The sequence below is a fragment of the Oncorhynchus kisutch genome, linkage group LG17, assembly GCF_002021735.2.
Source record: "Oncorhynchus kisutch isolate 150728-3 linkage group LG17, Okis_V2, whole genome shotgun sequence".
Classification (NCBI taxonomy): Eukaryota; Metazoa; Chordata; class Actinopteri; order Salmoniformes; family Salmonidae; genus Oncorhynchus; species Oncorhynchus kisutch.
In genome coordinates, this window is record NC_034190.2 from 40,429,297 (window position 1) to 40,456,140 (window position 26,844).

Genomic DNA, 26,844 nt, shown 5'->3' on the forward strand with positions numbered 1-26,844 from the left:
TGTGACATTTGTATGCATGTTGTGTGTGTGCGTGGGTTTTCGTGTAGTGTGTATATATAGTCTCGTGAGGGTGCATAGAGTCTGTGTAAGAGTGTCAATGCAGATAATTAAACGGTTACCCGGACTAATTAATTAGCAGTCTTATGGCTCGGGAGGTGAAGCCGTCTCAGAGCCGGTTGGTCCGAGATTCGATTTTCCAGGACCGCTTGCCGTACAGCAGCAGAGTGAACAGTCTACGGCTTGGGTGGTTGAAGTCTTTGGAAATCTGAGGGCGGTACATTTGCCATAACAAGTAGTGATGCACCCAGTCAAGTTGCTCTCAATGGTGCAGCTGTAGAACATTTTGAGGATCCGAGGTCCCATGTCTCCCGAGGGGGTGGAAGCTCTTGACCTGCTTCCCTACAGCCCTGTAGATGCGGATGGGGGCATGCTCTCTCTTTTTCCAGTAGTCCACAATCAGCTCATTGGTCTTACTGATGTTGAGGGAGAGGCTGTTGTCCTGCAACCACACTGCCAAGTCTCTGACCACCTTCCCTGTGAAGTGCAATTGACATTGCGTCATCTGTGGATTTGTTGGGGCGATATGCGAATTTGAGTGGTTCTAGGGTGTCTGGGATGATGGTGTTGATGTGTCATGACCAGCCTTTCAAAGCACTTCATAATTACAGATGTGTGTGCTACTGGGGATGATAAGATATTTAGGAAGGTTACCTTGGTAACAGGGACAATAGTGGCCAGCTTGAACAATGTTGGTATTACAGACTGAGACAAGGAGAGAGTGAAAATGTCTGAAGACATGCTTCTACAGGTGCTTCTACACCTGCATTGCTTGCTGTTTGGGGTTTTAGGCTGGGTTTCTGTACAGCACTTTGAGATATCAGCTGATGTAAGAAGGGCTATTTGAAGACACTTGGCAGCTGGTCTGCACATGCTATGAGAACGCGCCCTGGTGAGCGTCTGGCCCAGCGGCCTTGCTAGTGTTAAAAGAGGGGGCTGCCTGGCATATTAGTATGCTCCTAACACTAGCTGGGACTGTTGGTTACCTGGTCTCACCCCACAGCCTGAGTCAACACATTAAAGGGACCATGTCTGAAAGACTACTGGGGGAAAGTGATGGCAGGGAGCAGGACAGGCAGCGGCAGGAGCACAGACTTATCGAACAACGTCTGTGGTACACATCAGTCACACTTCACTTGAACTGCTGATGAGGATTGATTAGCGGTAGAAAGCAGGCCTGGTCCGAATATATCCACGAGCAGCGGAAAACCTCTATCCTCCCACCTATTTTAAAACCAACCCTAAATGGTCTCCATGTCATGCTCGTTCCCGCCGATGAGGCCTCACCAAAGCGGCGCTATCTGGTTTTGACATGGGTGAAACTACAGAACTCCTCATAGTTAATACTGAGGGAGCTGACAAAGATGTAAGCCACTGCGGAACTCCGGAAGCCTATAGCTTTCCCAGTGCCACAGACAATTAAAAGGGAGCTAGCCTACACTCTACCAGGGCTGGAGACTACTATGCAGAGAATGTGCACGGTCATGCTGAAATAAGAACCCCCCCACACACACACACACACACACACACACACACACGGCTAATTAAATCTGAGCCTAGAGAAACTGGGGAATTAGCGGGACAACAATGGAAGCACGGTGGAGAGGAGGGGTTTTGGGAGGGGGGGTAGTGGGGAGTGCTAGTGTTAAAAGGGGCAGCTCTCTGGGGTGCAAGAGGATTCAATTATAGATTAGGGAGGGGATGAGGTGGGGCCGACCCAGGCAGATTAAGTGGCTCGAGTTGAATGGGTTATTAGCAGATAAAATGGAGACGGATAATGAAGATTGGGGAGAAGAAGCCTGGGAGAGGTTCCCATTTTAGCATTTGAGGGAAGGGCTAGAGAATGAGAGAGAAAGAGAGCAGAAGAGGGGGAAAGTGGAGAGACAAACGTGGGTAAATGAGACTGATAATGAAAAGCAGTGACGCATGGCCGGGATAATTGTTTTCCGGGGCTCTCGCCAAAATGGAAAGACAACGGTGTGCAAGTTAGTTTTTTTTCTCCACCGATGGTGCCGTTACACTGATGATGTGCCACATAAAGATGCGACGATAAGCAACGGCCATCCGCGTCACCAGGAATACGCACTGTCTGCATTCCAAATCATGGCACCCTATTCCCAATATAGTGCACTACTTTTGCCCAGAGCCCATAAGATGCCATTTGGGACACGCTCGTTGTTTTGGTTCAGTCTAAGACAGGTATGGTCTATGTGGAATGACAATGAAAAGTTCCCATGAAGCTGCAACAGCTGCTCCTCTGACAAAACCAAATATTGAAATGATACGTATCAAATCATTGTGCAACGATCACGACAGAGAAGGTGGCTTATCACAGTCGGACACTGCAAGTTACAGAGAATGTCCCTGGTAGCGTTTTAACGGTATACGGAGTAAACGTAAAATGCACCACATCAAGCAAATTACACGTTGGCTGTCTGCATTTCATGTCACAACAGTGGTGGAGAGCAAGATAGCGGAGCCCCCTGGGTCTGGAGCCAGCCACGGCTCTGACATTCACTCATAGTGTAGGAGGTTCTCTGCGACACTCTGGGCGAGAGGTTAAACACTTTCACAACTCCGGCAGCTCCAGGGTGTGCATGTGTGTGGCTAGTTGATGAAAGCAGGGGCTCTTCAAACCAAGTGTCGTTATCAGCTCAGTCACACTCGCCTGAGTTAACATGACACAGAGCACTCCATAGTGCTGATATGGGTCTTCAAGCTGTGGAAGCAACAGTTGAAGGCGTCTCAAGCCCCCGCAGTTGTTCCGATATGTCCGTACTTAACAGGTCAAGTGTCAAGCTGAACGACGTCCACTGACTGATAGATTGAAAGAGAAACAAGTTCAGGCACAACGCACAAATTCACATGCATGACTGGACAAACGGACACAAGGTCCTTTCTACCATCCCGCAGTGCTCGCCATGGGTGACTAACATGTGACGTGTGGTGGGAGAGAGCCCGCGTCACGTTTACCTGCGTGAATGCCGGTGTGTCCTTGGGCTTGGGATGAAAAAGAGGACAAAGCCGGGAGGAAGAAAAATAAATATATCTACCTCACTCCCCGTTTGTTAGGAGCACTGTTCAGTTTTACTCCTGAAAAAAATAAATAGGATGCCTTAGTGTGGAGCGGTCCTGGCGATTATCAGCTTGGCTGGCATCTAAGCCCCTCTAGACAAGTGAAATGAATACTGGGGAGCTGATGGGGAGCCTGGTGCCCCCTGCCAAGGTCGGCTTTGATTTGTCCATTTACAATGCACTTCAATTTCATCTAGTCATGTGAATACATTACATGCACCTGCATCGGCCTCAAGTCATCAGGAAGCATAATGTACAAAATGTGGGAAGGAGTAGAGCAGTGCGTGCGAGGCTGCGACAGTAACGCCATTGAAAGGAGAGGACACACTGGTGGCATAAAGTGTGTTTGTTTTGCTAAGAATCCTACTTTTATAGTCCATTTCCACTATTGTAAGCCATTGCGCGCATAGATAATACTTCCACCTCGTCAATGTTAGCTTATCCAATGTCTGGTCAGCGCTGTCATTCTGCTAGGCCTATTGGGACAGTTTCTAGCATTAACAGAAAAAAAGGGTTACTGTTCAATTGATCGAACTGTTCAAGTGTGGTAAATAAGAAACCTGTTTCACCGCCAACCTTATTTTTGATTACTCGATTTTTAAAAAGGTCCCCAGCAGCGACTGAAACATACAAAGCAGCACAATGTCCCAGACAGTCAGCAGACTGAGCTAAGGTTATCATGATTTAGTCAGTGTATCAATCATTTAACCACACCAAAGCAGCTATTAGAGCATTCAGAAAGTATTCAGACGGAAGCCACTCTTCAGTAAAAGGCGCTTGGAGTTTGCAAAAAGGCACCTAAAGGACTATGAGAAAGAGTGAACTCGTTGGCCTGAATACAAAGCGTCACGTCTGCAGGAAACCTTGCACCATCCCTAAGGTGAAGCATGGTGGTGGCAGCATCATTCTGTGGTGATATTCTTCAGTGGGAGGGACTGGGAGACTAGTCAGGATCAAGCGAAAGACAAACGGAGCAGAGAGATCCTTGATGAAAGTACAGAGAGATCCTTGATGAAAACCTGCTCCAGAGCACTCAGGACCTCAGACTGGGGTGAAGTTTCACCTTCCATCAGGACAACAACCCTAAGCACACAGCCAAGACAACACAGGAGTGGCTTCAGGCCAAGTCTCAACCTCCTTAAGCGGCCCAGCCAGAGCCCAGACTTGAACCCGATCAAACATCTCTGGAGAGCCCTGAAAATAGCTGTGGAGGGATGCTCCCCATCTAACCTGACAGAGCTTGAGAGGATCTGCAGAGAAGAATGGGAGAAACTCCCCAAATACTGGTGTGCCAAGCTTGTATCGTCGTACCCAAGAAGACTTGAAGCTGTAATCGCTGCTAAAAGGTGCTTCAACAAAGTACTGAGTAAAGGGTCTGAATACTTGGGTAAATGTGAGATGACCGTAAAAAAAAAAAGTGTCAAAATTTATAAAGATTTGTTTTTGCTTTGTCATTATGGGTTATTGTATGTAGATTGATGGGGGAACTACTTCATTTAAGAATAAGGCTGTAACGTAACAAAATGTGGAAAAGATCAAGGCGTCTGAATACTTTCCAAATACACTGTAGATATTAGAACATTAACTACTGAAAATCTCTTCAAATAGAACCTGTCCCTCCCTTCCAATCAATGGGGCATAAGTATTCAATCAGTAAACACACTGAAAAAGAACATCCAACTGGTACTTCAGAGTGTTACAACGGCAATAGTGGGTTTCCGGGACAAAGATTTAGTCTGGTCCTGGACTAAAAAGCTATTTTGATGGAGATTCTCCATCGAGCTTGCTCTTTAGTCCAGGACTAGGCTTAATCTGTGTCTGTGAAACCTGCCCTAAATGTGTTAAAACATCAAATAAAGGATCTAAAAAAGTATATTTAAATGATAAAGTTCGGGCTGGAAGGGGCAGGCTTACCCATAGGTAGTAGGTGAACTGCAGGGCAAAGATGGCGATGCCCTCGTTGTCGAAGGAGCCGGCCACAGAGCGGGAGATGTACCCAGGCACGATGGCGATAAAGCAGGCAGCCAGAAGCCCCGCCCCCTGGTTCCACAGCTCCCGAGTCAGCAGAAAGGTGGAGATGGACGTCAGGCCGCTGAAGACTGGAGCCAGGAAGACGCAAACGTCCCTGATGTGCACCGTCAAGTGCAGCAGGTTCAGCACGTAGTGGATAAGGCCTGCGGTGACCATCAAACCTGGATATACCTGGAGAGAGAAAGAGACGAGCTAGAGGGAGTGGAATGGGAACATTTAGGGCACCTTCATGCAAATGGATGGGGATACCAGTCTTGTCCTGGATATAAAATGCTGACTGCCTTTTAATTAACCCTAACGCACTGTAACTTTATACGCTGAGCAGTTTGTCGGAACTCCACAGGTCAGCCAGGAGAGTGATACATCAAGAAAGTGATGGCTTGCTGTGTCCACTTGACATACCACAAGAGTGAGTCAAGTTATTTGAATCTGCTCTGGATTTACACTTGTGGAAAACCAGGTAAGGTGATATTCTCCACTGAAATACTGACTAATTGCTGATTTCAAGGCTGAGGCCTCAAACAGCCAAACCTTAAGGCTCGGTCTATAATGCATGACACTGGTCCTAATTAGGCTTGTGTGAAAGGTTTATGAAGTCTGGGGGGGGGCTGTGTTTCAGCGTGAGTGATGCCTTGAGGTATGCTATGCCATGCATAGAGGAGTCCAGGGTACTTTGGCAAGTCTCTGCCTGCAGTGATTCTCGTTTCTAAGTAGCTAGTCATAGCCTAGGAGGGCTAAACTATCAACCAGGGTCTTATTGCACCTCCCTCCCAAATCATCCAACCCAGTCGCCCTGTCCTGAGGATTGAGCCTAGCGACTGCTGAAATAATCACTGTTTGTTTGCCCCCAGAACAGATGCTCGGCTCTCTGTAGTCTGTATTACCCCCATATTCTTTTGAATTTGTGCCCTTCAGCTTGAAAATGTGCCTGGTCCATTTCTTTACAGTAACAAAGGGCGGTTTATTGGCTTGGCAGATCCCTATTGTTAACGAGTGTCACATTTCTTCAGCCCTCAAATCTTATCTACGACTCTGGAGAGGGAGCGGCTGGCCGATGTCCCCCTTGAGTGGGAGAGAAAAGAGGGATCTGCAGAGACAGTCACATTAACTGGTATATGCTCATCCGTCGACTAAAGGCGTGACCCTTCGTGTCAGCATACACAATGAACGAGGGCTGTCAGACTCATCTGCAGCTGTTTGAATACAGAGAGGGGAGAGAAGGAGAGCTAATGGCGGGGAGGGATAAAGGAGGAAGGGTGCAGGGGTGGGTTGCGGCACACTGCTTAGGTCCCTGTTCGGAGATGGGAGAGGTGCTAAAATGTATGCAGACTAGCAACAAAGGGTTTTGGGGAACACCACTCTGAAGAAATGGCAGTGACACCGTTCAAATCAAATCAAATTTTATTTGTCACATACACATGGGTTAGCAGATGTTAATGCGAGTGTAGCGAAATGCTTGTGCTTCTAGTTCCGACAATGCAGTAATAACCAACAAGTAATCTAATTAACAATTCCAAAACTACTGTCTTATACACACACAAGTGTAGGGGGATAAAGAATATGTACATAAAGATATATGAATGAGTGATGGTACAGAGCGGCATAGGCAAGATACAGTAGATGGTATCGAGTACAGTATATACATATGAGATGAGTATGTAAACAAAGTGGCATAGTTAAAGTGGCTAGTGATACATGTATTACATAAAGATGCAGTAGATGAGTACAGTATATACGTATACATATGAGATGAATAATGTAGGGTATGTAAACATTATATTAGGTAGCATTGTTTAAAGTGGCTAGTGATCTATTTGACATAATTTCCCATCAATTCCCATTATTAAAGTGGCTGGAGTTGAGTCAGTGTGTTGGCAGCAGCCACTCAATGTTAGTGGTGGCTGTTTAACAGTCTGATGGCCTTGAGATAGAAGCTGTTTTTCAGTCTCTCGGTCCCAGCTTTGATGCACCTGTACTGACCTCGCCTTCTGGATGATAGCGGGGTGAACAGGCAGTGGCTCGGGTGGTTGTTGTCCTTGATGATCTTTATGGCCTTCCTGTAACATTGGGGGGTGTAGGTGTCCTGGAGGGCAGGTAGTTTGCCCCCAGTGATGCGTTGTGCAGACCTCACTACCCTCTGGAGAGCCTTACGGTTGTGGGCGGAGCGGTTGCCGTACCAGGCGGTGATACAGCCCGCCAGGATGCTCTCGATTGTGCACCTGTAGAAGTTTGTGAGTGCTTTTGGTGACAAGCCGAATTTCTTCAGGTGTTAAAGTAATGCCTCAAAAAAAGTCCTCAGATCCTCAAAAGGTTCTACAGCTGCAACATCGAGAGCTGGTTGCATCAACTACCTGGTATGGCAACTGCTCGGCCTCCGACCGCAAGGCACTACAGAGGGTAGTGCGTACGGCCCAGTACGTCACTGGGGCCAAGACCCCTGCCATCCAGGACTTATATACCAGGCGGTGTCAGAGGAAGGCCCTAAAAATGGTCAGAGACCCCAGCCACCCCAGTCATTTACAATAACACAGCCATCCATAGGGCTGTGTGACAAATAAACGTTGATTTGATCATTAGATTTACAGTAACACAGCCGTCCATAGGGTTGTGTGAGAAATAAACATTGATGCGATCATTAGATTTACAGTAACGCAGCCATCCATAGGGCCGTGTGAGAAATAAACATTGATGCGATCATTAGATTTACAGTAACACAGCCATCCATAGGGCTGTGGCGGTCATGAAATACTGTCAGCTGGTTGTCATGCAAATGACTTTCGGTCTCAAGGTAAGTGACCGTTAATTCACAAACTCGTTGAGCATCTCCAGGCCTCCATGCATACAAGCCATATACAAGCCACTGACATGCACCTTTGGAACATCTACATTTAAGCAAGCCTAATAAATCCATGTAAATATACATCACAACGAATCCATGATTCATTTTAGGCAGCTCCAAAGAAGCTCAGAAGAAAACGTATTTCAGAAGAACAGAATGTGTTCTGGCTATGCAGAAGGAACACCTTCCTAATATTGCGTTGCACCCCTTTTTGCCCTCAGAACATTCTCAATTTGTCGTGGCATGGACTCTACAAGGAGTTAAGTGTTCCACAGGGATGCTGGCCCATGTTGACCCCAATGCTTCCCACAGTTGTGTCAAATTGGCTGGATGTCCTTTGGGTGGTGGACCATTCTTGATACATACGGGGGAAACTGTTGAGCGTGACAAACCCATCTGCGTTGCAGTTATTGACACACTCAAACCGGTGCGCCTGGCACCTACTACCATACCCTGTTCAAAAGGCACTTTAGTCTTGTCCATTCACCCTCAATGGAACACGCACACAATCCATGTCTCACAGCTTAGAAAACGGTCTCTTCCTCTTCAGCTACACTGATTGAAGAGGGTTTAACAGGTGACATCAATCAAGGGATCCTAGCTTTGACCTGGATACACCTGGTCAGTCTATGTCATGGAAATGGTTGCGAGACAGTGCATGCTCATAAGTCCCGTGCCATTATTTTATATTACATGATTTTATAGGAAGAAGAATATAATTGAATTTAGCTGAATAAAATAGGATGGATATTTTTCCCTATTCTGAAGTGTACATGAAGTGACTAAAGTGTTCACTTGAAACAGGTCCTATATATGCTGTATTTAGAGTTATTTGGCAACTGTAGTTGTGAATGATACAAACCTTAGAATGTCTTAAATCAAAACAGATATGGGCTGCATGATGCCGCTATAGGCTATTGATGATTTGAAAAAAGTCAAACAAAAGCTTGACCTCTGCTCCTTGCCCCAGGCTGCATACGTTCTCATCAAGTTATCATGTTTTCACCCATCGAGACTATTTTCAATTTAAATCACTCCACACATAAACCACTGAGAACCATTGAGCATCTCAATTTGTGACAGGTGATATTCCTCGCAAGTAGGCCAGTGCTTAATTTGGTAAACGTTGTGGAACCGCTATAGAAACATGCTTTCACTAAATCGTTGACAGCCCCCTCCCTCTCTCTGCACGCTCAAGAAAGGGAGGAAGGAGAGAAAGATGGAAACGCAGGGGTGAGATATTCTGTAGCTATAAGGGTAATGTCAGCCTATTATGAAAATAGAAAAAAATCCCTATTACTAGGCTATTCAAAATGTGAACATTCTTATTTACAATGACGGCATACCCCGGCCAAACCTGGACGACGCTGGGCCAATTGTGCGCACAATTGATTAGGACTCATCAGCCACGTGGAATTTGAATGCGGTCATCGCTCATGACCGCCTTTAATACGGTCACTGCAACAGCCCTAGTTAGTCATGCATTCCCTATACTCTGTTGACTGTCAGAAACAGAGAGTACGTGCTAATTTGCTTTCACACTACAGTATTCCCACAACTGGCGTGATTTCATAGAAGCACTGTTTTCAGAACAGGTGATTTGTTACATTCCGAAGGCTGCCTGACAAAATTCAAAGGCCCTTCATACCTTGTAGACTGTGTGTAAGTACCATCAGGACAGCCGAGGGAAACACTTCTCACCTTCATAGTGGAATCATGTGTCGGGGGAGAAAAAAACGTGTAGAAAAACAGAGCTTATTGAGCCAGGTAGCTGACATGCAGCAAAAAAGGTTAACAGAGGTATCTGCCAGAGGTATTGAGCCTGGATCTACCATCAGTTTAGCATTTATTTGCATGTTGCTGGGCATTTGCATTCTGTGTACCCAGCATCAGACCCACCTGTGGTTTAAACCCTGCTGCACTCTCAGCGCTGACCGGTAACCTGGCACGCTGAGCATCAGTATGGTTCATTGCCTACACATAGACTTGTTATCCGCAGGTTAGGATGTTCGGATCCCTTGTGCAGGATGACTGAATCCATTGCTGCCAAACAGCAACACCTGCCATCGCTACTAGCCTATATTCCATAGCTGCAATATCTGCTGCTGCTAAAACAACTGACAATAGTACTGAGTGCTGACATGTCTGGCTGTCTTAACTGCTCGGGGCTCGTCTCCCACCACCCTGAAGTAAATACACTGTACAGGGCAGGGAACAAAGAGACACTTCAGCTGCCAACCTAGGTGGAGAAAGTGATGGAAGTAACAGAGGGAGCCATTTCAAAAGGTTTGCACTACCAAGGCTGGCGAAAACCGTCGCCCCATTAGCTACTGTGCTCACAGTACAGAGAAACATGCCGGGAGCTGGGAGGAAGAGCAGGGTCGTATTGTATTCACAGTGCTCAGTGCACATTTTACAGGTCCACCCAAAAATACGAGGCTCTGCCGAAGGAGGAGAATGGGAGATAAAGCCTGCAGAACCAGCAGGTAGTAACTCACAGTGAAAAAGGTTGTGATTTCCCAACATCTGCTCTTGTTGGTAAACACTCATGGGGACCATGGCAGTCATGGGGAATCCGCCAAGTTAACACAGCTCACTGGTTGCTTCCGGAGCGTGACTAAGACCAAAGAGCACTGGGGGAGGCTTATGAAAATGTACGGTCCATGGTGCTTCCTCAGCTAACCACCCACTACAACCACACAGGGAGTCTAGGCCTATAGTTATTTATTTGTAATGTGTTCATCCAACAGGCTCGTTTTTCATTGGGATGACTTAAGCTTGATCACAGAAGGGAACGTGTTAAACTTACTGTGCCCCCAACGATCCTCCCCAAGGGGTACCACGACCTCTCGTCGAACCAGTTGAGGAACTCGTAAAACCCATTTGTGGTCAGATGATATGTCGACCTGTAGTTGAACCTGTGGGAAGACGGAGAATATGGCTTTGTTTGGTACAAGGCAAAAATAAAACCGTGGTACACAAAAGCAGGTAGCTAATACAAATATCTTAAGATATTGTTGAATGTGCAATCAAGTATTATTTGGAAAGAATAGCCTTATTATTTCCTGATTCTACAAGAAAGGTGGCTAGTGTTGCTGCACATGCTTTGTATCATTTGAGATAGTAGGCTTCCCTTCAGCATGCAAGCTTTTGCATTGAAGCCAGTAACGCTCCGATCAACTGCAAGTTCAATCACACTCATAATTCTGCAATCTCACAAAGCCTCACTTCTAACAATGTCCCCAGCCAACACAGGATCAAGAGACCAAAAAAAAAAAAGTATCTTCAAGAAATAATCAAATAGCTAAATTAATGCAACCCAAGAGATGTAATGGTTTGGACTGCTATCGAGCCACAAACACTAAGAAAAGCAGACACTAGGAAGACAACTGCCAGAGAAAAAGCAACCATTAAGTACAATTCATGGGCACATTATCTCGTCGCCTCATTCCGTGTGGTTCCTCTGTGGAATGCCCATATATGCGTAAGCCTGCGTGTTAACATATCCTTGAAAAAGAAGAGTCTACTGCTAGTGCAAGTTTGAAGGACAATTACCAACTTTATCTGACAATACGGAGACATCCCAAACTTCCAACCCGAACAGTCCGCTTGGTTTGCGTGTCATCGCCGCTCTGAAACGGCAAACTTTCATTTCATTTTCTCTAAAGATTGTGAAATGTCTGCCAGAAGCAACTCTGTAAACGCTTTGCATACAGATTCACATGTGGCTTCTTGCTTTGCTTTAGATTCCATGCTAGGCCATGAGTTCGATTAATATCTCAAATCTTCATATGGCCCAGCGCGAGGCAGTGATGTTACATTTCAAGTGTAAAAAACGAAGAAACAGTTTATATGTAGGGGACAGTTGACGTAACCAGAGTAATATAATACACTTCATGCGTCAGTTGTGCAATCAATGCGATGCACCTGTGGCTCTGAAATAAGGACATCCATCCTTGGGACAGACCACGTTGGTCTGCAGAAACAGCCCCAACACTGGTATGTCAGCAACCCCTAAGGACTATAGCAGCATCCTTCCCTAATACTTTGGCTCCATAGCAGATGATTCAGTAGATTCGAGCCAGCCAGGACACGGTCACTGAGCTGCTGGGAGACAAGAAGCTCACACATACATCCCAAAATGGGTGGCAAGCTCATTAATCACTGCATGGTGATTTTTCTTCTACACAACTCACCTGAAGGATTCGTATCTGCAGGTGGGGAAAGGGCATGGCCAAAATCCTTCGATAAAGTGCTTGGGGGACAAATTCTAGTCTTACGTTATTTTATATCAGTTTGTACACACGGGAGATTTAAGTTCTGGCGCTTTTAAAAGGATTTCTGGTATCGAGGAAATGGGCTTTGAACAGTGACGAAAGCCAGCGAGGAACAAAGAATTAAAGGATGTAAACAAACACTTGCACTATTCATACGTCTGGTGCAATTACTGTTGCAGTTCACTTTCAAGTAGAATATAACACATACTTTTTTTATGGCTCATCCATTATTCACTGACTGACACGTCTAGTGAGGAGACCAAGCTACTGTTGAGCACAGACAATGCACACCCAATGCGCACACACCTTATATTGCAGTGCACCTGAAGCTGGCTATTCCACAGAGATGGAACTAGAACGGTTTATCCCTGTGGCTCCTCATGCAGTCAGATCACATTATTTTATAACCTGAGACTGGACACTTTCACAAGTTTGAGCATGAGCCAGCGAAACCAGTGTTTCCTTCAGACTCTGGAGCATGGAGAGACCAGCCAGGTATAAGAGCTGCCCAGCAAAGAGCACTTACTTCCACAACCTAACCTCTCATACCCTACACAGGGAAGCTATTGTTCGTCAACTGTCAAAGCACAGAGGCTCTAGAGAGAACCACAGAAAACACTTATAAAAACATCACCCGCTGCCTCACCATATTCACAAAAAAAAACATTTTCCAATGATCTCATGGACAGCAGAGCAGAGTGTTTTATCCTTGCACTTGTCACTTTGATGGGGCGGATAATGTGGCCTGCCAAGTGCATTAGCAATTTAATGCATAACTGCCTAGTCGGTCCCGGCCGACAGAACATCACTGCACCATCAAGTAGTGAGCAGGTGAGCTTCAAGCGACACAAACCCCTGCCGTTTAAAAACATGTCTGGGCTCGGAAGCATGGAAATGAACTAAAATGTGGCTTACGTGTCAACTCTGGAGCAAATTATTCACAGCATCTTATGCATTTGAAATTGACTGGGGATGCCCTCAGGCATCACAACTAATTTCGATCATGTCCGTTACAGATATGAGTTCTCCATTGTTACAAAGCCCTCATTCGGTGCATAAAACAAAAGGGATTCCTTTGTGGTTCATGAGCCGATAACGTCTTGCACCTTGGTAACCACATAATCAAACGCATCATTGGTTTTTCTGCTCTGCTCCTGCTGTTTGGATAAATGTCCAAATGGACTTTTGTTCCCGGAGTGCACTTGCCACCTTGACTAAACCTAATTGCCCGCTGTCTTCACACTATGGATAGATTACCTGTAAGTGTTAAGAGTTCAGGGAATTAACCACGCAGTGGTACCAAATATTAAGCTGGGGCTGCCTGAAACACAACAGCTCAATGTTTAACACGGGCGCTTGGTGATTTCGTAGAATTTGCACACAAAAGCCGAAACAAGTCACAAACAAACCAAGAACGCACAGGTTGGGAGCAGACCCATCTGCAGAGTGGTGACCTTTTCAAAAAGCTAGTCACCATTTTGATATGACCCTGTGTATCTATCTTCTTAATGCCCAGCAGGACTTTGTTCTTGATCCTGACAGAGAAAATTTGCTTATGACTATTACATACTTTGCTAAGAAATGTATTCTTCTATTGTGGGCCTCAAATACCCCTCCTACATTTAAAATGTGGATTGACCAGATTGTTGACTTTCTTCCTCTTGAAAAGCTCACTTATGACCTCCACAAGAGACAGCCCAAGTTTGATAGACTCTGGTCTCCACTATATTTCAAACTGGACAGAGTGAAAGGGGTGACTAGGGAAATGCGCAGATACATGTTGTCTATGGTACTGTAAAACCTAAAAACGAATTATTGGCCCGTCGTCTCAGCGAATGCTTGAAATAGCTGATAAGAACCTTGATAGTGCTGCTGCAAGTGTTATGTTTTTTTGTGTGTTTTTATTTTAATTTAGTTTGAGTACGTGTGCGTATATATGTATGTATATGTGTGTATGTATGTACGTATGTATATATATATATATGTACCAAGGAAAATAAATGCTTTTATTTGACATTCATTTTAATTATTATTATTTTTTTTCAAATGTATTATTATTTTTGGACTTTTTCTTTTTTTAAAGCCTGTCACATCTGTGAATGTGGAATGTGTTTTTAAAGCCTGTCACATCTGTGAATGTGGAATGTGTTTTTAAAGCCTGTCACATCTGTGAATGTGGAATGTGTTTTTAAAGCCTGTCACATCTGTGAATGTGGAATGTGTTTTTAAAGCCTGTCACATCTGTGAATGTGGAATGTGTTTTGTTGGTTGATTGAAAAACAAGAAAACTTTAAATAAAAAAAAATAAAAAAGCTAGTCACAATAAATAGCCTACATCTGGTTCTGCCTTTACCTTTGGTAAAAGCAAGTTAAAAAATACATAAATTGCTTTAACTTCTGCAAATTTATCAGTCAAAGTCAATGTTCTGAGCTCATTGAATAGTTAAACAAAATAGACTGCAGGGCCTGTGATTACTAGAGCAAACCGTACACCTGGGGTTCAAGGTTGGCCAATATTCTTGATTGTCTTCAGGTTATCCTGCATGGATTTGTTGATTCCCAACTGTCCGACTTTACACACCTATGGCATGTCTTATTGCCATTTCAGCCATTTTTTTTTTACATAGAAAAAGTATTGCTAATAAATGGCAAATGAAGTCAATGGGGACCAACTAGCAACAAATCCATACTGGAGTCGCGACTCCTGCATAAGAGTGAAACGCCTTCAAAAGCAGGTATGGAAGAGAACAAATGCAAGTGTCAACTCTAGAAGAGGAGGTTAGGAGTAATATTCTGAGTTGCCACCTAAATGAAACATTTGAATAACAGGATTACAAATACATACACCAGAACTAGCTTGATAATGGTCACTTATGGGATGTTCCAGTTGGATTACTTGGAGTTGAAGCATTACAGCAGGCTTTAGGAGACCCATGGGAGATTACGGACCATCAGCCAAGGCTCTACCAGTGGACCCAGTCTTGGCTACTTTCCATACGACTCAATGGCACTCGGGGGGAGGCCCCACCCACTAGGCAGGACTGTGCACACAGAGCCTATTCCCCTTCTCACTGCATGCTCATGTGACTTATGTAGCTAATTTAGATTTAAAAAATAAATAAAATTACGCTGGATAAAAGTAAATACAAAATGGTATATCATACACTGTAGTTGAGAAAGAAATGGAAGTAAATTCTGCTTTGAAAGTTGAAAAACATGTAACCCCAGTTTTGAGAAAATGGTCCTTGAATATTTTTTGTTACACCTACTGGAGAGTTCGTCTATATCCATTCATCATCGTTCACACCCTCTTAAGCCTTAGTCCCACCCATCTCTTTAAGGATTCATGTGAGGCCATGTGATAAAATTGTTTTTAGCAGTGTATAAGTTTAAGGGAACACTAAAATCACACATCCTAGATCTGAATGAGTGAAATATTCTTATTAAATACTTTTTTCTTTACATAGTTGAATGTGCTGACAACAAAATCACACAAAAATTATCAATGGAAATCAAATTTATCAACCCTCTGGTCTGGATTTGGAGTCACACTCAAAATTAAAGTGGAAAACCACACTACAGGCTGATCCAACTTTGATGTAATGTCCTTAAAACAAGTCCAAATGAGGCTCAGTAGTGTGTGTGGTCTCCACGTGCCTGTATGACCTCCCTACAACGCCTGGGCATGCTCCTGATGAGGTGGCGGATGGTCTCCTGAGGGATCTCCTCCCAGACCTGGACTAAAGCATCCGCCAACTCCTGGACAGTCTGTTGGTGGATGGAGCAAGACATGATGTCCCAGATGTGCTCAATTGGATTCAGGTCTGGGGAACGGGCGGGCCAGTCCATAGCATCAATGCCTTCCTCTTGCAGGAACTGCTGACACACTCCAGCCACATGAGGTCTAGCATTGTCTTGCATTAGGAGGAAGCCAGGGCCAACCGCACCAGCATATGGTCTCAGAAGGCATCTGAGGATCTCATCTCGGGACCTAATGGCAGTCAGGCTACCTCTGGCGAGCACATGGAGGGCTGTGCGCCCCTCCCGAAGAAATGCCACCCCACACCATGACTGACCCACCGCCAAACCGGTCATGCTGGAGGATGTTGCAGGCAGCAGAACGTTCTCTACGGAGTCTCCAGACTCTGTCACGTCTGTCAAATGTGCTCAGTGTGAACCTGCTTTTATCTGTGAAGAGCACAGGGCGCCAGTGGCGAATTTGCCAATCTTGGTGTTCTCTGGCAAATGCCAAACGTCCTGCACGGTGTTGGGCTGTAAGCACAACCCCCACCTGTGGACGTCGGGCCCTCATTACCACCCTCATGGAGTCGGTTTCTGACCGTTTGAGCAGACACATGCACATTTGTGGACTGCTGGAGGTCATTTTGCAGGGCTCTGGCAGTGCTCCTTCTTGCACAAAGGCGGAGGTAGCGGTCCTGCTGCTGGGTTGTTGCCCTCCTACGGCCTCCTCCACGTCTCCTGATGTACTGGCCTGTCTCCTGGTAGCGTCTCCATGCTCTGGACACTACGCTGACAGACACAGCAAACCTTCTTGCCACAGCTCGCATTGATGTGCCATCCTGGATGAGCTGCACTACCTGAGCCACTTGTGTGGGTTGTAGCCTCTGTCTCATGCTACCACGAGTGAAAGCACCACCAGCATTCAAAAGTGACCAAAACATCAGCCAGGAAGCATAGGAACTGAGAAGTGTTCTGTGATCACCACCTGCAGAACCACTCCTTTATTGGGGGTGTCTTGCTAATTGCCTATAATTTCCACCTGTTGTCTATTCCATTTGCACAACAGCATGTGAAATGTATTGTCAATCAGTGTTGCTTCCTAAGTGGACAGTTTGATTTCACAGAAGTGTGATTGACTTAGAGTTATATTGTGTTGTTTAAGTGTTCCCTTTATTTTTTTGAGCAGTGTATATCTGGAAAATGTAGCTAGACTCTTACCCGTATACATGGATGAACGCTTCATGGCAGACTGGAACCATTTAAATGAACTCCATTTTGTTTGTAGTTTTGTGTTAAGTACCTCCGGTTCACATTGACCGTGGCTTGTGCAGAAAGTAGCCATTCACTTTTTCCTACTGATTTGTCGATAGAGCCTGCTAAATTCAGAGCATTAAGGTTGAGAAAAGTACCAAAACTTTAGTTCTCAATGGCTAACGTTATATCTTTTAAAAAAACGGCACGGCAGAAAGGACTGTCAACACATACTGAACAGCTAACGTTATAGACAGAAGCATGCTACATGGCAGACCAATCCAAACTCATCGCCACATGTCCATCCATTATGTCAGCCAATCATGGCTAGTGGGAAGGTTCCTCACTTTTTCTATGGCTAAACCAACTAGGCTCGTAAATTAAAAAATTGTCTTCGTATTTATGGATGGAATACAAGGTAGTTATTAAGGCACATGAAAGTTCATATGTTCCAGAAGGCACAAAAATGCATTTTGATAAAAAAAACTGTTTACTTTCAAATGGCTGTACTGTGAAGTAGTGACGTGCGACATACGCCTAGTTTCCTGAAACAAGTCACATATGGCGGAAGAGTGACACTGGTTTACTATAATACTGCAGTGTCCAACAGAAACAGAAGCTGGACGAGAAGACGTGTTGGCGAATGGGCTGTATTCCTATACACGACACGGTTAAATTAATGCACTCCGTGCTCAACGATCCATCAAGTAATTGCATTTTATGGATGTTTGATGGTAATATTGTGCCGATGCTACAGGAAATTAGTAGATCATTCTGGATTTAAATGTTAACTGTAATTACTAACTCACCAGTATACAGGCTTGATGAGGTTCTGTCACCGCTGATTTAGTGGTGTTTGCATGAACAAGAGCGGGAAAGAAAAACTATGCTCATAAGATCAGTATGTGATGAATACCAAATCGAGCTAATGATTCCGCCAAGTCAACAGAATGAGCAATAAAATAAAATCTGCATAATTTCAGTGTGTAAACACTTGCTGAAACAGCAACAAACTTATATCTGATCATGTGCATGGCTTCCAGAGATAAACAAGTATCCACGGAACGTCGTTAAAATCACAGCACCATGAAAAATCTGTCAAATTATGAACAAAACTAATTAATGTCTAACTAAAAATGTCAATTTTTTACTTTTCAAAACAAGCCAGCTGGCTGTAGTTGTTGGGTAACAATAACAGATGGCTGCCGCTTCAGTTCCTAGGTGGGGCATACTGCCATCATGTCAATAAGCAAGGATCTTAGCAACTGTCTATTCAAATCAACACATGAAAAATGACAAGCTATGTAAAGCCATCTGCAGAGCACAGACATAATTATGATATCCATATTTGTTGTTCATGGGCAAGGTGGGAAATTTACTTTTTGGTCTACCAGGCACTGTGACAGGCAGATTTTAAATCTACTCTATTCATAAAAAAATGTGTGACCTGCTTCTTTTAACCAAATGTGTTTGGTTAAAAGTGCCTGCCCTGCCACAAAATGCTGAGTGAAAGGGCTTATTTATGATTATGGTTTAGGGCTCTACGCTGCCATGATGCGCTCCTAAGTAGAAATGTAGAAGCACACAAATCTAAGTGAACAATGACTAAAAGGTTTGTAAATAAAAGTTTTCGGGAGTGATCCATGCTCAATCATTACGCGAGACAAAAAATGTTCAGCTGGCCCTTTAAGGGATGGGCCGTTACACTGACCATCACTTGTCTGATGAAAGAAAAATCTCAGACTGCGAGGTCTTCGTAGTCAAGAAACACAAGGACAAAGTCACACTTTAGTTGCGTTTCGAACCAACTTCTGTGAGCTTTGGATATAAATACATTTTTTAAAGTTGCTCTGTGTGACCACTTGGCAACGTGGCTGGTGAAAAATGCATTCTTATCCGTGAATGACAAAGTCTATCTGCATTTGGCGGGTGTTAATTTCCAACCCTGTTCATGGGTACAACGGAATCAAAGCCATTTGAAAAGGCATTGAAACATTTCTGAATCCCAACTCTCAAGTTTGCCAAAATCGTTAGTGCTTCTAAAATTGTCCTTTGAATGCGCTCCCTCAATACCATATTTTCAATACCTGTTCAATAGCATATAGCCTAGTTCTGCTATATTTGGGCCTAGCCTGGGGAGAGAACAGACTAAAAATACAAATAAATAAAAATCGGTCTGGTTTATTTGCTCCAGATTGACAGAAAGACAAAGAGTAATAAAACAGAGTGTTCCTGTAAAAGGACACTAGGGCTAAGTCTGAAAAGTCTTCCGTGGATTCTTATTGCTGTAGCCCCAAGGCAAGTAACGAAAGTAATGGACATGTAAGACTGTCTTTTAAAAAGGAAAGGTTTGAAACTAATTATAAACTGAGTGTTAAGCCTTGAATGCCGATTGGCTGACACCCGTGGTATACGGCCATGGCTATGACAAAATATTTATTTTTACTGCTCTAATTACTTTGGTAACCAGTTTATAATAGCAATAAGGCAACTTGGGGGTTTGCGACATATGGCCAATATACCACAGCTAAGGGATGTGTCCAGTCACTCCGCGTTGCGTTGTGCTTATGAACAGTCCTTAGCCGTGGTATATTGGCCATATACCACACCCCCTCGGGCCTTATTGCTTAAATAGACTCTAGAACCCGCTGACTTTCAATTCAGTTTTACTGCTATATTGACTGCCCAGTTATGCTATTACATTCACTTTAAAATGACCAAATAAGAATGTGAACATATAACAATTCCTCTAACTCACTCAGAGGCAGACTGACGCTACCATCTGACGCATTCACAAGCGGTCTGACTTGAGTCGATCATCAAATCATTTTGTTATCGCTCCCTGACATTTTGAAACTCTCCCTGACCGAGTCTGTAATACCCATGTTTCAAGCAGACCACCATAAGTTACCTTGATGTTCTTGGGCACAGGGACTGTCTAACTAAATAGCCACGTAGCAATCATATCTGTAGACATGAAATGCTTTGTAAGGCTGGTAGTGGCTCACAACATTATCATCCCAGACCCACTCCAATTCGCATATCGCCCCAACAAATCCAGCAATGACTCGATCTCGGTTGCACTCCACACTGTCCTTTCCCACCTGGACAAATGGAACACCAACATGAGAATGCTGTTGATTGAACACTGAGCTGTAGTCAACACCATAGGTTAGTGATGAGCTTGGAGGGAACTAAGGACCCTGGGATTATACACCTCCCTCTGCAATTGGATACTGGACTTTGACAGGCCGCCCCAAGGCGGTGAGGGCAGGCAACAACACATCCTCCACACTGACCCGCAATGCAGGGGCCCCTCACCGGTATGGAGTCCGTGTACTGTGGTACGAGGTAGTTGGGGTGATTTGAATGAGGTAATATGTACAGGTACGTAGCGGGTGAAAAGCAGAATGTCCAGGTAGCCTATTAACTTTTCAGCAGTCTTTTGGCTTTGTGGTAGAAGCGCGCTTAGCAGGTGGGGGGGCAGTCTATATATAACCTCGTTATTGTTATTGTGTTACCTTGTGTAACTATTATATTTGTTTATCGTCTTACTTTCTAACTGCATTGTTTGGAAAAGGCTCGTAAGTAATCTTTTCACCTTAAAGTCTACACTTGTTGTATTTGGCACAGTTAGATTTGCATGGTTTTGCTTTCTGGCGCTCAGCAGAAACAGAACTATGAGCTCAGTCATGGACAATGCACACATGGAACAGTTCAGCAGTAGCCTGGCCCAATGAGAGACAGATTGAGGGGGTTAGAGTGCTTGCTAAGCATGTTCAGGACCTCTGGAGGTCAGCGCAGTTCGAAAACAAAGAAAACACATAGGCTTACAAGAGTTTCAGAACGTCGCTCAGCAAGTCCCTGCACTGCATGACCAAACTTTAAACAAATGTGTACACGGCTAATGAAAAATAAAATGGTTGTTTAGCCTCATGGTACAGGCATCGACGGCTGGCAGTGGAGCATGCAGAGCGGGCAAATTCTATTTAAAAAAAAAACATTTCACACTCGATAGATTGCAGTTTCATAAACAAAACAAGGTTATGAATAAAGCTGTTGCCAAAATGTGTTGTGGCCCTTCCTTTGAGAGGGTGAAGCAGAGTGATGTGAGCAGCCAGTCCCTCTCAATGAGGCCAGCTCATCTAGACTCTTTACTGACACTCAATGAAACCAGAAAGTCACAGGAACACATCAAGGAGCTTGGGCACCGCCTAAACTCACAGCTCATTTGAAAGTAGCCAAACACTGATCAAGGAACCACATTGACCAAACACTAAAGACATGGCTACATACAATAAAGCCATACTCTTGGGAACCAGAGGACAGTTTGGAAGCAATTCTAAAGCCCCCTGATCTCAAAAGTCCCCATAAGAACAGTTACACAAGCGTTCTCTACAGGGATGTGCTGCATTCCCGAGAAATTGCACTGAGCCAGTCCAAGAAAATAAAAAGGTATTTTTATTAGATGCACAATATCAGGGTAGAAGCATGCTCTGCGATAAAAGCAACTTTACCGCCCAACATTTTGATTATTAAAATGTTTGACCTATGCTTTATGCAGATTGCCTCCAATGAAATGTTTTTTTTTATTATTATTCATTATCAAATTTAATAATTTTGTAACAAAGGACTATCAATAAAAGCCTTCCTGGCAAACCTCACCCTAGACTTCAATGAGCAGTTTTGAAATTAGCATGAAATGGGGAATGACAGACGAAAACTAGATTAAGCCATTTGAGATGAAAGTAAGCCCTTGTGAACAATGAATGACAGAGACTAAAAAAGTGTCAATTAATTCCACTCCTCAGCATTTAAGTCAGTGGGAAAAGGTTGTCTGGGATATTAAGTCAAAGTCTAAAAAACATGCAAAATGACATGCGATTGTTTCACTTTAACTTGCTTATGCATGCAGACCTGATAGCACAGAATTTATTTACACTCCAAAAAATGTAAACGCAATGTAAAGTGTTGGTCCCATGCTTCATGAGCTGAAATAAAAAAGATCCCAGAAATTGTCCACACACACAAAAAGTTTCTCTAAAATGTTGTCCCCACATTTGTTAACATTCCTGTTAGTGAGCATTTCTCCTTTGCCAAGATAATACATCCACCTGACAGGTGTGGCATATCAAGAAGCTGATTAAACCGCATGATCATTACACAGGTGCACCTTGTGCTGGAGAAAATAAAAAGGCCACTAAATTGTGCAGTTGTCCACCAGAGCTGTTGCAAGAAAATTGAAAGAATCTCTACCATAAGCTGCCTCCGTTGTTTTGGAGAATTTGGTAGTATGTCCAACCACACTCACAGCCGCAGACCACACGTAACCTTGCCAGACCAGAAACTCCACATCTGGCTTCAACACAACCGAAGAATATCTGCACAAATCATCAGAAACCGTCTCAGGGAAGCTCATCTGCATGCTCGTCGTCGTGACCTGACTGCAGTTTGACGACGTAAATGCCTTCAGTGGGCAAATGCTCATCTTCGTTGGCCACTGGCATGCTGGAGAAGTGTGCTCTTCACAGCGGAATCCCAGTTTCAACTGTAACAGGCAAATGGCAGACAGCGTGTATGCTGTCGTGTGGGCGAGCACTTTGCTAATGTCAACGTTGTGAAGGCATAAGCTACGGACAAGGAAAAACAAATCCATCTTATCGATGGCATTTTGAGTCAGAGACATTGTCGTGCCATTCAACCACCGCCATGACCTCACGTTTCAGCATAATACACGGCCCCATGTCGCATGGATCTGTGGATCTGACGTGTACGACAGCATGTTTCAGTTCCCGCCAATATCCAGCAACTTCACACAGCCATGGAAGAGGAGAGGGACAACATTCCACAGGCCACAATCAACAGCCTGAACTCTGTGAAGGAAATGTTGTCGCACTGCATGAGGCAAATGGTGGTCACACCAGATACTGACTGGTGTTCTGATCCTTAGCCCTACCTTTTTTAAAAGTTATATGTACTCCATAGATTAGGACCTAATTCATTTAAATGGACTGATTTCCGTACATTAACTGTAATTCAATAATACCTTTAAATCCTTGCATTTAGGTTTTATATTTTTGTTCCGTCTTCAAACAACCACTACAGGGAAGCTATAATCCAACTTTACCTATAAACAATGAACGTAGAGGCAGAGATTGAGTTCAACAAGATGATTGCAGGATTATGTCTAGGTTAAAGTTCAAAGCAAACTGCTATGCTCCTTTCTTATTTAAGACTTCCAGCTTTAAGAGCAGGCTTTTTCTCACAGTGGGGCTGCAGAACTAGACCCATCAAGTAGAGCTTAGCCTCCTCTCCCCAGTCTCCCCATCTAAGCGGATGTGACATTTGAACAAAGCAGGGGAAAGTAAACAACTCTGAGATGCCTCCCTGTGGATAGTAAACAATCAAATAGAAAAACACCTACAGCACTCTGCTGAAGGAGCCAGTGAACAAACACAACCAAGCAGAGAAGGAACATTTCCAGTTGGGCACAGGAACCCTTCCCCATAACAAAATAAAAGCTTGAGCCGGCAGTCAAATCCTCCAACTTAAGAGTCTTCTTTTGAGGAGCACACCAGAGGCATTCTTGCCTCCGAGGAGCTGAGCAGTCTCCCAGGGAGTGGAAGACTTATGGGGGCAGAAAGGAAACAAATATTGGTTAAGGGTGTTTATGACAAAAATCTGTGGGGGAACATGAGAATGGCGCTACAGCAACTACACTGCAGACAAACACACCACATTTGGCCAGTGAAATGGAGCTGGGTTTTAAAACTCACTACGCCTAATTATTCCAAAAAAGGCTTTTTACACATCACAACACCCTGCCAAATACTATATAAAATCCTAAAAGACAAACTGAGCCCATAATACCAAACCTATAGAGGCGCCTTATTAAAATGCAGGTTTGACGACCGTCTGCAAACAGTGAAGTGCACAGTGGGGAAGCATCCATGTCGAGTCATTGGATATTTTGAGAGTTCATGCGCTGATCACGATGAGAAGCTGCACGGCGCCCTCGCCATCTTATAGCTTTGTATGACTTAACTGTTCATCCCTACACCTCCCCTTTCTCTATAAAACGGCTCCATGGGTAGCCAAATCCATCTGGATGAAAGGATCATCTATAAGATGACGTTAAAGGAGGATAATAATCAACTGCCACCTGCTTACAGGCTGTTGTTGAAGCAACATCTTGGAAGCCATGTCAGTGTATGACCCCGAGTGTTAGATTACCAATTGAGCGGTTTGCACCACACAACAAAAGCGAGCCTCTTTTGTAGCGATCAAAGGAGAAGAGAGATGCTACACCCAAGTAGTCCAGAAGGGAGAGAAAGAAAGGAGACTCTGGATGATAACATGTTTGTTTACAACACTAGGGCTGTTTTCCTAAAGAAGTTCAATTCCCTTTGGGTTTTGTTTCCATGCCACAGTACTAAGGAGCATCACAATACTGGCACTGTCCTGGCCCTAATGTGAATGCTCAGAGAAGTGGAGCAATTACTTTGACAAAAAGCATCCTGTCATAACTGCTCGGTAATCAACATGAGATATCAAACAGTAAGGACAACGCCAGTGGTAATTACAATCATATGTAATCACCATCATATCTAAAAAATCAACATGTTTAATACCCATTGACACCACTCAATGAACAGGCAAACAACATCTCTGTGATTTGGATCAAACTTCCAGTCTTCCTCCTCGTTATCCAATTAGAGGGAAAAAACAGCCTGCTCATGATGACTTCATATCTCCCCCACTCTTCTGGTTCTACCACCCAAAACACAATTATGCATGAAATTACTTCTCGCTCAGTCATCCCCTGATGTGGCAGTTTATCAGAAATTGACTTCAGGTGGGAGGTCAACCATTGGACTCTGAAGGGGTGCTCTCGGTCTGAAGGTGCGTGTGAGCAGAAAAGGCCCTGAGCTTTCAGAGTACGCTGGTAAAACTTGGAGCTGCAATTATTCCCCCCCCCCACACAGAACAAAGCATCACTATCATACCGCCGTACAGCAGAATGACTAGCCGACCCCAGGAGTCACTGAGACCAATAGCAAAGACAGTCTAAGACACACACGCCTCATTGGCTCAAAAGTCAACCAGGAGAAGGCGCTCAATAAAGCCCCCGTCAAGATGGTACACACCTTACAGCGAGCAGAGTACGCGCTCCCTGGTAAGCTCGCTAAAATCAGACAGTAAAGCTACCATTGAAAAAAAGTTATCCTCATATCCAGATGAGCGGAGCGCCACAAATTCCACAATCCTGGGGTCAGAGAATTTACTGCCAGGGCCCCGGTAATTACACAGTCTCTGTACACCCTCAACCCTTCATCATTATTTCCAAACACACAGCTGCTACTACATATTCTATAGCTGTGAGGTGAATTGGCAAATGGAGGGGGTGTCGCCACTCTGCTGAAAGGAGATGATTCATCCTTCCGAAGCATAAATCCCCATCTTTCCTGGCCTCAGCACCATCCTCCCTGTGACTGTATATCTCTGAATGAGTCAGGCAGGGCACGGGCCATCTGTGGGGCTAAAGTCTCTCCCTGCACCAATGTGCCTACTAATAATGAGGCTAAGAAAACAATTAAGATGACAAGGTAGTCCAGGAGGACTGGAAAGACCAAAGTATCAAATCTAAGATATTTCAGTTATGCCAAGAAATGTGCAAACTTAGAATACTGAGAGGTTTGAAGCACTTTTTTTGTTGCTTTACTAGCATGATTAAACTTAAAGGAAAGTATGAGAGCTGATCCTCCCTCAGAGGCTGGCAAAGACTCCAGACGCCAGACTGAGTTCAATGTAATGGAGTCATTAAGACTTAACAAGGATCTGAATATGAATACGAGTAAATTAAAATGTATGGTTGAAAATAAATTGCACAGAATGAATCAAGTGGACCATACATTTTATGGAGCTTGACATCCAAGTGGACAAACCAGCGCAGACTTCCAAACACAAAGTTCAGTACAAAACAACGCAAACCTGTTCAATATCACACTCAAATTCAATTACATGATATGCCATGTTAAACTCAATCATCTTTGTATGGTACCCATTAGGGCTGACCCCATTTAGTCAATCCATTGATGCGTCATCTAATTACATACTGTGTTTGTAAAGTGATGTTATGTGATAATTGAAAAATTGTTGTTACTCACAAAGCCGAGACGCATATTTATAATGTTGCTGAACTGTCAGTATGCATCTCTCCCTTTACTCTGGGTGCAGAGGGGGGGAAGCGGGAATAAGAGCCAGCAGCAAAACAGGGAAGATATTTTCATTGCAAGAAGCAAGTTAATACACAATACTGTTGACCAAATAATGGTTTTAGAAAAATAAATTAGCAGACAACGTTGTGCAGCCTAATCACCACTGAAATTACCGACAATCAAAATTGCTTCGTATGAGGGCAATGTCAGTGTGATGTTTGGTTTATGGTCCCAGCTCTAGTTAATGTGAAAGAACTGTGTGATGTTTGAATTCTTTACCATCCGTTCAAGTACTCAATTACATCCCTGCCTTAAAAGGCAAAAAAAACATAGGGTGTCTACAATACCAGTCAAA

The 26,844-nt window shown here is 44.1% G+C and overlaps 1 protein-coding gene across 2 annotated transcripts in view; it reads right to left on the bottom strand.

The window, feature by feature from the left end:
* The window catches only part of LOC109907666 (dolichyl-diphosphooligosaccharide--protein glycosyltransferase subunit STT3B), a 79,817-nt gene that overhangs the window by 24,886 nt on the left and 28,087 nt on the right, over positions 1–26,844 (bottom strand). For both annotated transcript variants that reach the window (XM_020505765.2, XM_031793818.1), the window contains exons 2-3: positions 10,812–10,920; positions 5,047–5,334 (exon numbers count right to left, since the gene is read on the bottom strand). In XM_020505765.2, the coding sequence (XP_020361354.1) occupies positions 5,047–5,334; positions 10,812–10,920 (397 nt within the window). The remainder of the gene's footprint in view (positions 1–5,046; positions 5,335–10,811; positions 10,921–26,844) is intronic.